This window comes from Pelecanus crispus, chromosome Z (assembly GCF_030463565.1).
Source record: "Pelecanus crispus isolate bPelCri1 chromosome Z, bPelCri1.pri, whole genome shotgun sequence".
In the NCBI taxonomy this organism is placed as follows: Eukaryota; Metazoa; Chordata; class Aves; order Pelecaniformes; family Pelecanidae; genus Pelecanus; species Pelecanus crispus.
In genome coordinates, this window is record NC_134676.1 from 76,388,115 (window position 1) to 76,400,593 (window position 12,479).

Here is a 12,479-nt window from a genome sequence, read left to right on the forward strand (position 1 = left end):
TGTTTTTTTTTTTTCCTCTTAAACAGATAAATTACTAGAAAGGGGAGCAGACATCCCTCCCCCACATAAAAGCCCCTAATCCCAAACCCAACCCTTCAGACCCCTCAAAGAAATAGCAACAGAGGGCAATATTGTTGTATTTTGAGGCTGGTTGGAGTACGCCGAGTAATGCCGATGGTCTTGGTGCAGTGGCTGTGGGAGGCAAAGGAACTGCAGGAGGGTCCGACGGGAGCTGCTGGGGGGACGGTGATCCTGGGGGCAAGGCAGGGCTGTCAATTAGGTCAGCAGAAAGCGCGAGCATGAGCCCTGGCTGCAGGCTCCTCTGCGCTGACCTCCCACCATGCGCCTGCAGCCCCTCTGGTCTGCGGGGACAACCGCCCCCTTGTTCCCCCCGAGGGCTCCCACCCCCGGCACCCTGCCCATTGCATTATTTCAGAGGAAGAATGGAGGGAAGGAGAAGGAGTTATTTTCTAGGTGGGTTTTTCCTGTTGTTTTAGGATTGCCAGGAGTTGGATCATTTCTGTGTCTATGTGTATCACTGAGTTTGTTGTGTATTTAATAAATATTGGACTAAAATGCTGCTGCTTTCGTGGTGTTTTTTTGTGGTGGTTTTTTTTTTTCTTTTTTTCTTTTTCTTCCTTTCTCTCTTTTTGGTTTCGGCATGCCTGGTCACTATCTTCGCGCTGCAGCATGGTTATTCATCCTCCTCTCGGTTGGCATAAATGCCGGCTTCCCAACGCAGCGCCTGTGCGCTCTTTCTGCGGTTCACCCTGGTTGCCTCAAGGACCTGGTCAGGAGAGAAAGGGAAAACACAGCACATCACTCAGCTGCCCATGGCCCCTGTGCTGGGCTGTCCCGCACGGTGTGCCCAGGCAGGCAGGGACCAGCTGGGCCAGCCCTTCCCGCAGGGCTCCCAGTGCCGCACCTCGTGCAAACTGGGGGGACTCATGCGATGAAGCACTTGCTGACGTGAAGGTGGGGGGGATGGCACAGAAGAGCAAAGCCACGCCACGGGAGGACAGGAGTGGTAGGAGTTGTCTGGTGGCACCCAGCTTGCTTCAGGGGAGCCCCAGCTGCCCCTTACCAGCCCAGCTGCACCTTGCCCCGTCCCTGCCTGGGGAAGGCAGGGGACAGGGTCTCGGTCCTCTCCCCAGAGGAAGCTGCACACCTTCGGTACCAGGAGCCAGCAACCACCCAGCAGCTTTGTCCAGAGGCTGCTTTGGAGCTGCATGTGCAGCCTGGAAAGCAGTTTGCTGCCTAATTCAGCATGTCACCCTTGCAGCCCCCCCCTGCATCTTCTTCTCATGGTCTTTGGCTTGCAGCTATGCCAATGGGAAAGCCTATGCACTGTGATCAAAGTGCTCCTGGAATGAAAAATCACTCCATGCATATGGGAAAGGAGATTTACAAAAGGAGGACCTGCCACAGCCTGCAGAGTCTGGTACAAGATGGGCCCTGATATGTTTACATATTTTTCATACACAGAGTCACACACACACGCAGAGTTTCACACACACACACGCACACATCTAAAAACATACACACTGTGTATGTATTATACATACGCACAAACATGCACACACACAAAGAGTTAACTAAAAAAGTAAGAAACAGTTTTAATAAGTGTTTTAGCAAGGTTAAAAAAAAAATCAGATGAAATCAAAAGGTGTTATTGTGATGTGCATCTGATGTAGTCCTCGGCAAATAATGCATGGCAGTGGTTGTTTTCCTCTCAGCAAAGTGAGACATAAAGGGGTCTGCAGCCTTCTTACAGAAGCACATGGCAATGTTATTTTCTGACTGACACTGAATAACAGCTCCATGATCAAACTACAAAGCTGCCAGTGTCCACTGCCCTCAAGGTGTTTTAAAACAGCCCTCCCAGAGAAGTAAACTTTTGAAATGTTAAACCAGTCAGTTAAAAAAATTAACTGTAAAAAAAACCCCAACAAATATGGAACTGTTCACTGAACCAATGCCTGCCATCCTGGTCCCTAATGCTTCCTGCAAGGTGCTCTGCACACTCCTTGACTGCAGAAGAGTAGCTGGCCTTTTGAGAAAGGACGATGCTATTTTATTCTTCTGTGTAGAAAGACACATGCAGTAAGGACTTAAGTCTTGACTGGAATAAAAATAAATAATTTAAAACTAAAGAGACTCTTCTTTCAGCTTGTGACAAGCTGTGGTTGGAAAAGTACACAGGTACTAGGGGCTCCTGTACAGGCAATATCAGGAAATCAGCTCTGAACTGTCAGCTGAAATTACAGGCCATAACTTTGCTTACGGGAACAGGAACACACTTCTGCATTTATGCTAAGACCCAGACCTCCATTCAGGAGGTGAAGGCAGGGTGGAGTTTGGCCAGCTTTATTATTTCTTTGCCCTCCTAGTTTCTTTTGACTACAACTATGAACAAGCCAAAGAACTAAAGGCAAAATCCAGCCAACAGAGATGATTTTGAGCTAAAGCTCCATCTGCTTCCCAGCACTCACCACAGCTAAAAAGCTGGTCCAGGCCCACTGGAGGGATTTTTTGCTGAAATTTTGCCCCAAATCGTGCCTCCTCTTTTTGCAGAGCAACCACTGGAAAGGGGGAGCCGGGCTGAGCAGTTTCTATTTTACCCAGTAGAGGGCAAATGTGCTCACAAACCTAACAATTCGTTTAAAAAAATAAAAATCATTAAAAAAATTCCTTCTGAGACATCAGCCTGTAAGCTGCATACTGGAGCTATTCCACTGCAGGGATGAGGACCAGCGGTTTCAACTACATGTCTGGGATTCCAAGTGCCCGAACCAAGGAAAGACAGCCCAAACCAAACAATGGAGTAGCAAAACTGGGACTGGGTATCAGGGTGTTGTCTTATTATCTTCTCAGAATAAGAAAAGACAGTGGCTGCTCCAGGGTTAGCAATGAAGGGGGGAAAAAACCCAGTGGTTTTTTTTTTGGATGGCAACAGACGAATACTGCTAGACAGGAGACTATCAAGACCAGTATGGGATAATGATTAAATAAAACACAGAAAATTACTGTTCTCCGCACTGAATATTGAAATTTACATGAAAAAACAGCAAATTCAGCATAAATGTCAAACCAAAACTGCCACTGTCACAGAGTAGTGGTATATTTAAATGAGGTCTGCTGAATTTGGCCTGTAGATTCATGCCAGCTGAAAATAAAATGGATTTTACATAATCTACAACAGTTTCCACTCAGTGTCTTGCTTGCTGGAAATCACAATGTTGTGATGGCCTCTGGTGATGGCTTGCAACAGTCAGGACACTTAAACTTTGAAGATTTCTGCTTTGGATCAGTCAGCTCGTCTTTGTCTTAAAAGATGGCAGCAGGGTTTCTTCCACTTATTCCCTGTCTTGTCTACCTCTGCAAATGTTGTGGGTTGCTTGAAGGAAAACTGTTTCCAATTATATCAGAGATACCATGAGGGCATTGAGTGTGGACTTCACCTTTGCAGGAAAACAAGGAGTGATGTCTGGCGTAATATTAACAAACAAGCCCTCTAAATAGTAGATTAGTAGAACGTAAATAGTAGATAGTAGTAATAAGCTAAAAGTCCTTTTGAATAGTTACTCCAGAATTATTCGTCTAATCTACTGAAAAGAGTGTTTGACCTAAAATAACCCTCATTTTTACTAGGCTGTGTCAGTTTTACACCTGCTAAAGGAAACAATGGAGTAATTATAGCATGCAACTGGAATGACTGAGTGGAGAATTGGGACTCCTCAATGGAGCATTGAATTCATAACCCAGGAAGCCACTTGCCTAAAATAGCAAATGATCTCCATTTTGAAATATTCTTGGCAGATATCAGGGCTGCCTGTAGACCTATCATGAGTCCAGCACCCAGAGGCTCTCCACAGTGGGTCAAAGGAAGGAGAAGTCTTTTGCTTTTGTTGCTGTGGCTGTTTTGGGGGTCTGTAACACACTGCATTTTGCCCACGTTACAAAATGCTACCTCAACACTTTGTAAGTGTCCTCCCTGATGATGCCTCACATCATCTCAGTGGGTGCAAGCAGGACAACCCAGGCCAGGCTTGTGTGGTCAGGGTGTCCTAAGGAAGCTAGGCTCATAACTGCACGCAGGAGGCATATACTGAAAATCAGAAAGATCATGAAGCAGACAGTTCACTCAAGCTTAGGCTGAAGAACTGATCTGGCTACGTCCTAATGGTAAGGCCACGTCAGTGAAAAAAAGCAATGTTATATAAAATGTCTTACTTGGGAGAAGTGATTTGACTACTAGCTGCAATAGAAGAGGAAGAATTTGAAGAGCAGAAGTAGGTGTGAGGGAAAGACAAATGTACAAAGACACACACGGCTGTAAAAACTGCTCTTCACCTCTCTTTGCAAAAAATTGCTACGTGGATCTTGTGGTTGCAGCTCTGGGGTCTTGCTAAGAATTGCAGAATGCTCTTTCCTGATGGATTTCATTTATTTTTGAGGATTTAAAAAAAAAGAAAGATTGAAACAGCTATCACTGTGAGGTCTAAGATTAATTTATCTATCCATCTGTCCTGGTTTCGGCTGGGATGGAGTTAATTTTCTTCCTAGTAGCTGGCATAGTGCTGTGTTTTGGATTTAGTAGGAGAAGAATGTTGATAACACACTGGTGTTTTAGTTGTTGCTACGTAGTGCTTATGCTAGTCAAGGACTTTTCAGCTTCCCATGCTCTGCCAGGTACACAAGAAACTGGGAGTGGGCACAGCCAGAATAGTTGATCCAAGCTGACCAAAGGGCTATTCCATACCATATGACGTCATGCTCAGTATAGAAACTGGGGGGGGTTGGCCGGGGAGCAGCGATCGCTGCTCGGGAACTGTCTGGGTATTGGTCAGTGGGTGGTGAGCAATTGCATTGTGCATCACTTGCTTTGTATATTATTATTATTATCATCATTCTTATATTGTTATTATTATCATTACTATTTTACTTTATTTCAATTATTAAACTGTTCTTATCTCAACCCAGGAGTGTTTCTCACTCTCACTCCTCCGATTGTCTCCCCCATCCCATCGGGGTAGGGGGAGTGAGCGAGCGGCTGCGTGGTGCTGAGTTGCTGGCTGGGGCTAAACCACGACACCATCCTAGAGGTGGAGACTAACCTGTCCTGAATTTCCCTCCAACAGATGTAACAATAATTGCTCTCCTACTGGCAACAAGAGAATAAAAAGCAAAATACAGATATGCTTTAGTCCAAAGCACATTTATCCCCACCACTGAATGAAAATGACTGTTACACAGTACAGGCTAATTTTGATTGAACAGTAGCAGCAAAACTGATATGGAAGCAAAATTATTTTTCTGGAGCATAGTATTTTACTGATTCTTCTCATCTGGACCTGGAAGAACTAAAAGCAACAAAACCAGAAAATGCAAAGGTCTGGGTGTCTGAAATCTACCAGTACCATGCGGAAATGTCACTACACAAGACACCTCCACAGAGCGCGCTGTGCACAAAGACACAGAACCACAAAGGCAGGGAACAGGCTGCCTGCTCCTGCAGACGTGAGTGTTCCCACTCAGGAATGATAAACTAAATGCTTTAACATAAAACTGGAACTCCTGAGGGACAAAGAATATCTGCATCTCCAGGATAAAGGTATTTTCATTACTGCACTTACTTAATGCTATTCAGTGAATACACCAGACCTCTAGGGAGCACAGTGAGGAGCTGGGTATCTGAGATAAAAATGTGTTTACCTGCAACAAGACAGTTAACAGTATTATACTGCAGCTGGTCAGTATTAAATATAAACTGTGTGCCCTCTGCAATCAAATCAAGTATGTTGGTTTTCTGCTTTGTAACACAAAAATTTTCAGCCATAGCCTTTAATGTTGCATAAATGTCACCTTACTGCAGTATCTCCTACAGCATAATTAATATTAAGCAAACTCAGGATCATGTCCCACAAATTTGAAGATACATGTAGTTGTAAGGACCAGAAGATTTTGAGGATAAAAACAACCTACAGGTGTGCCAGCATGTAGTTATCTGTGTTCTCTTTAAAACAGCAGATAGATGGATGTGCTTTTAAGACAGGCTGCAGGAATTTGGAGGTGATGAAACCACATCAATCTAACGAAGCAGGCTGTGGTTTGCTGCATGTAGCTTAACTTCAGCAGTTACTGTACTTTGCTGGGGGTTTTGCTGCTTACCAGAGCGGCGCTGCCAGGCTGATAGTGTGCAAGCCCCTGCTTCCAGCTGGTGCAAGCACAGCTGGGTCAGCTCCAGCACTGCCAACAATTAATCTTGAGCCACCTGCCTGCACTGGAGTAGATTACGGAGGGCCTTGGTGAACAGGAGCCGCAGCTCAGCTCTGGGGTCAGTGGAGAGTAGGGGGGTATCATGCCTTGAGTCTTGCTGTTCCTTCTGAAACAACTGCCTGGCTTCAGCTACAGATTTCCAGGGAGAACCAAATGGTTTCTTCAGTCTGAGGCTTAACACTGGGGATTAGCCAGGTGGCATACTTTCACCTGCATACAGAGTCGTCATGTCCTACAGCCTTTTTCATCTCTACCCCCTTTCCCGTCCATGCACATTAATTTCCAGCTCATTACTCCTTGCGCCATTATTATTTTACAAGGCAGACACACAACCCTTCCCAGAAGAAGGCCAAGGGCTGCGCATGTAAAAATCTACGCCTGAGTTTCTGCCCCTCACACAACATCAAATGTTCTGATCACTACTTACTGTTCATAAATTGTAACTCAGATTATTGTGCAGATATTACGGGGGAGAAGAGGCCCAACCTGTCTTTAAAACCAGGTCTCTGAAAGCATACTGCTCTTATACTGGTTAACTCTCTATAAATACTCAACACAAAGATCAATCACTGGCTTGTATCAGTGAGATAAAACGCACACTAAATTATTTAATGACTAGGAAATGGCAGAGACTTGACTTTGCTTTACTCTCCAGGACAGAAAATGTTCATATACTTGTCTTGAGGTAGCTGATGTGGTCAAATATGTTATAGAATAGGGAAATAGTGGAAGGTTCATGTTTACAAAAAAATGCTGATGCTGGACGAACAAATGTCAGTCATTACCACAATCTGATTGTGTCTTTTAGAGCAGTCCAGATTTACATGTATGTCTGCACAGAAAATTACAGGCAATTGAAATGTCCACATTATTGAGCACCTCATTCCTAGAAACATTGGAAAAGTGCAGTTGGTATCAACTCCCTTCTCTTAAAATTGTTGCATTTGGCAGAGTCCAGCTTTGTAGGGATAAGGACTGTGCAAGTTATTGCCTTGCTAAAATACTAAATGTCACTGTAAATACCCTTTCTTTAGCAGGGCTGGGTTTCTTCTACTCTGAGACCAACACTGATGCTAAGCTGTGGGACTGTGATCAGTCATCACATCAGAACACACAGGGACAAGGATAGGTTCACAAAATTCACCAGACTGAGGCTGTGCGCTTGGATCTGACACTCTTCTTCCACAGATGAAAGGTTGGTGTGCGGATTCTTTACAGAATACTATAGGTTTTGATAGTGCTAAATACATGGTAATCAGAGACAAAGGAAAGCCACAGCAGTTTCACTCAGCATCTGAGGATGCTTGGATCCCAGGTTTAGCTTTGCCAGCTAAATGGTAGCAGGGATTAAGGAGAGGTTCTCATTTCACGCCTCAGGAATGCTGCTGTCCTGGGCAACAGCTCCCATCCCTTTAATTACAATCCCTCCCATGCCAGAAATTGTAACCAGAATCCAAGGGTTAGAAAACCAGCCACACAAATATTTGTTGATGAGAGATAAGAAGGAATATCCCACACACATCTGCATCCCAGTTTTGATATGAAACAGCACTGGCACACAGCATGAAAATGCAAACTGCAGCAACATGCACTTGGAATCACCATGCAAGAGGAAGCAAAAATAAATAAGCAGTTGAAAAGTACCTCAGAAGTAACCTTGCTAGACAGTAATTTACAGGTGTACTGGTAGAAAGGGAAAAGACCAGCATTAGTACATTGAACAAGCATGTTATAACTAGGAAACAAGAACAAAATAAGGAAATTGCAAGGACTGGCACATCCCAGAATATAGGATTTCAAGCAACTTAGTGTCATAAAAAAAAAAAAAAAATTAGATTAGTCAGTTTGGTGTTTTTTTAATGACGTTGCTTGGCCAGTCTCAGTCTTGTTTACCATCAGTGCTTGACCTGTTTTCTTGCTGCTGCTTTTTCGCTTTTTCTCACCTGTTGAAACCTCCACCGTAACACATCCTCTTTGGAAGAAACTGCCCCTTTGCCTGAGCAGTGAAGTTCTCCCAAGACCAGATGTGCTTGATTTGCCCTGTGCCTCTGAAAGGTGAAACCTGCAAGCCCCAGCCACAGTGGCCGCATTGTAGCCACTGAAGCCAGACATAAAACAGAAGGCAGCGATGTTTAAAGGAGAGGCAGGGTAGATGTCCTGCTGAAACCACCCTCCTGCATTTTGGTGTGTCTTATGTAGGGAGAAACTGCAGCTTTATACATCAGTACTGCTCATGTGCTCAGCATATGAGGAGAAGTTTCCATGGACATCAAAAACCTCTCCATAATGCCATTCAGGAGACTGTGGCTGCTGCCTTCTGCCCCTGCAGAAGTGCTGGCTCTGTTCAGCCTTGTGTGCCACAGCACCCTGACTGCTCCCAGTACCCGAGGAAGTCTCTGGTTCCCCTGATTCACAAAGAGCAATGCTGAGCCATGTTCAGCTCTCAGGACGTAATGCTCCAAGTGGCAGCTGCCTGTCTGGTTGTCAGTTACACTCCTTCCCCCACCAGATTTCAAATATTTTTAAAAACAGGCTGGTGATGTGCTCTTCTGTTTCGTTAGTTATGCAAATCTTTCTGAGCACATGGTCCAATGTCTTCTGCTGACAAATCTAAGCTATTTGTTGTTTAAACAATTATTGTTTAGCCTGGCATGTAAAATACTAGCTCAAACTAACAGTGGTACAAGTGCAGCACTTCTTATGTGAATTATCTTTCCCTTGTCAATGGCGGGAGTCATTTACAAAAGGAGAGTGGAAAAAGACAGGGAAGAGAAACAAAACACTCCTGCTGGTCAGAGGAAGCTCTCCATGGGCTCTGCAGGACACTGCCCTCTAATAGGATTTTGGGCAGGCAGCAGCAAAGAAGATAAATCTTGTTTGGCTGTATGCAATGGACTTAGAGGAGAATGACAACAAACCACAACACTGAGGGACTTCGGTGTGCACTGGGGCTCTGTAAATTCACTGCAGCCTTGACAATTTGTCCCAGAAAAGGATCCATCCCACAAGTTGTCTGACTGACACCAATGCTCTGGCAGCACATCTTTGGGTGGTCAGTGCCTGGGCAGCTTTAGCAGCAGCGGACAGCTGAGCTGGCACCCAGAGCTGGCACCCAGCTGGCTGACCTCTTCTGTCAGATGCTGCCCAGACCAGTGCTCCAGTCAGGACATCAGGGCTCACTTCTAACTGCAGAAGAGACTGTGCAATTGCAGCCAGCCTCCTTTCTAGGAGGTACATATGCAGCTCTGCAAGCACCTGAGGAGTTGCACTTGGGTAACTGAGCAGAGGGAGCTAGGTCTAATGACGTCTTGCCTGTCTTTTGTGTGCTACAACATGCACAACAAATGGCACGTGACTGTAACAGCTGTGGGAGAAGATTTCAGCCACAGGCCACTGCTTCATGGGCTGGGCAAGTCACCTGCTCTTCACGGAGCTGGAGGAAAAGTGCAGGGCGAGCACCAGCTGATTGTCACCTCTTTAGCAGAGCAGCTTCTCTGCCGTGCCGAGGTTTTGAGCCACCAGTCTGACAGATGCTCTCTGCAGGACTCACGAGGACCAGTTCCGGTTTGCATGGCAGGAGTTTTATGCCCCTCTTTTTTAAAGTTCCTCCTGGCTTCTGCAAAGGGCGTAAGGGTGTGACATATCTCCTGCAAGCCTCTAGGCGCCCTTCAGGGAAAGAAATCCTCTGGGGAGATCCCAGAAAACAGCACCCACTAGAGCAGGTGGGTGCCTTGGGGAGGGAGGGGAAACCAGAGAGCAGCTCCTTCCCAAGACACAGCCCCAAGGTGCCGCTACCAGCACAAGGCACGCTCCTGTGTGTGAGCTGGCTTCCTACAAGGCAGCAGGAGCCTGATGGACAACAAGATCTTGTTTTTCAATGGCTTCAGTAGAAGAAGGGACCAGAAAGTTTCTGGTGTGCACTGGAAATTAATCTGTTTACATTTTGAGTCAGCTCTCCTACTACCTTTTCGTTAGCCAGCAGAAATGCAACAGGACCCCTCCACACTGCATTCCTTCTGATTTTAAGTACCTTATGCTACTGCGCAATATTCACCAGTAATGATTAAAAGCTGCCAGACTAGTTCAGTATTCATGTTACAAACCTTCACTTACTTCTATACACCTAATGAGACTACCTTTAATGAAAATTACTAGAAAGCAGTTTGTTTGGAGAATGAGCTCCTTGGCGCTGTGGTCATTGTTCTGACATCTCTGGGAAATGCCTGCAGGATTGTGGCTGCTTCAGCAAACACTGCAAGCAGTCCATTTAAGAGGTTTTGCATCACACTTGTATCTCACTACCTTCTGCACTCACTGCCCACGGTAATAATGAGTCCGAATAAGAAACACCTTGTACTCTGTTGGGAAAAAGGTTTTATAATGGATGCACTTGAATTTGCTACTTCCAGCTATGAAATTCATAGCTCTTCTTATTAGTGCCTTCAAGAAAGAACACCTTAACTGGGTTAAACTCTACCACAGTAATGACTGAAATGCAGGCACCCATTTCACAAACTGAAATTCTGGCTGATTTTCTGTTTGTGTGGAGGAAAGACAACAAATCCAGTGGGAAACAGCATGCTGCCTGTTGAAGGATCCAAGTTAATTTCTCAGACATTCCCAATCCAATTCTGCAAGGGGTGGTTTCTAGGGAAGTTTCCCACTTACCTACATTGAACCCTGAGCACACTGGGATGAGACTTCGGGAGTCTATGAATGCAGGCATGAATACATACTTGACGCACAAAGTTCGAAGAGCCACTAAAATAACCCATTGGAGGGTCTTGGAGATGTGTGAATTAACAGAGTCCACCAATTGCAGGGCAGCTACCCAGTGCCTTTATTATTAATTAATTAATTAAAAAGAAACTTCATATGAGTTGTCTTTGATATTTGCAGTGACACTCTCTCTTCCTCTCCATTGGCCCTCATCCTGCCATTTCAAACACACTGACCTTTACAATGTGTTAAAATCCTTACACATTTGCTAGGTGATCTGATCAGATTCTTGGGAAATAAATATTTTCATTGTCTGAATGTTGGTTCTCACAAGTCATGGTCTCTATTGCAGAGCAAAAAGTGAAAAGGAAAATTGCACTTACACTGCTGTCATCCATCCTTTCTCGTCTCTTAGTTTTGTGTGTTTCGTAATCCTCCATGAGGGTCTGCATCAGGTTCTTGGGTCGCTGGGCTCCCGCAGGCTCCTCGGGTGGCGGGTCAGAGTGCGAGATGGGGCCTTCCGTGGTGGGTGATGGAGGAGGCTTGATCTTCTCTATCTTTCCTGCAATGACATGAAAAGGAACACCCTTTCCAAGCTGAAGGACTCACAGTTGTTTCCAAATGATGACAGCTGGAGAAGCATTTTCAGTGGGGTTTGAATGAAGAAGCAGTTTGGAATGAAGTTTATGAAACAATCTGGTAAATCAGGATGGTCATGAACTTTTGAAACACTCTACCTCTTCCTGAAATACACTACACCAAAACACTACAAAATCTTTTTACAAAACCTAGAAGATGTACCAAATGATACAATATAAATGTAACCCACCACTATTATTTACAGTAGTATCTGGCTGAATTACCCCTGTTCCCTCCTCCAGGACACATTTCAGTGATCTGGAAGTGTTTGTAAGATTCTGGAAAACTGCAAGATGATTTTTTTTCTGGCTCAGACTATACAATGCACAGGGTGCCACTGCTGTACGCCGGGGACCATGTGCCAGATGTCCAAAGAAGGCACCTTGTTAAGTGTTGCTAACTTTTTCTCTTCTTCCAGTGCTTTTTATCTGCTTTGTAAGTGCAAAAGGCTTTGGGTTGGTCCCTCGTGCTACTCTTCGCTGCAGCTGTTTCCTGCAAGCTGGAGAGGGTGCTCCTGGAGGGAGACCTGTGGCAGAGCAGGATGGGGTCTCGGTCCCACACATCCCTCGTTCAGACAGGGCCCTTCAGTCTCCTGGTGGGAGGAAAGCCAGAGATGAGTCAGATTGCTCTCTGACTGAGCCCATTTCACCCAGGGGAGCCTCTTTTAGGCAGAGTGACCCCAGCTGATGAGCTGGGTAAAAGGCAGGCCAGAGCAAGAAGACCACTGCAACGAGCTGTGGGATGGCTCAGGGCGTGGACAACCCATGCTTCTCTGGGGAGGACAGCCTGCGTTTCTCATCACCAGGTGCTGATCCAGGGTGAGCCACCCAGCTTGTCCTCGT

General features: G+C 45.4%; 1 protein-coding gene across 1 annotated transcript in view; it reads right to left on the reverse strand.

The window, feature by feature from the left end:
- Positions 1–694: 694 nt before the first annotated feature.
- Positions 695–12,479, reverse strand: part of LOC104037203 (PALM2-AKAP2 fusion protein) — a 226,381-nt gene continuing 214,596 nt past the window's right edge. Inside the window, 3 exon segments of the mRNA XM_075725895.1 lie at positions 695–787; positions 7,924–7,962; positions 11,382–11,560. Coding sequence (XP_075582010.1) covers positions 695–787; positions 7,924–7,962; positions 11,382–11,560 — 311 coding nt within the window.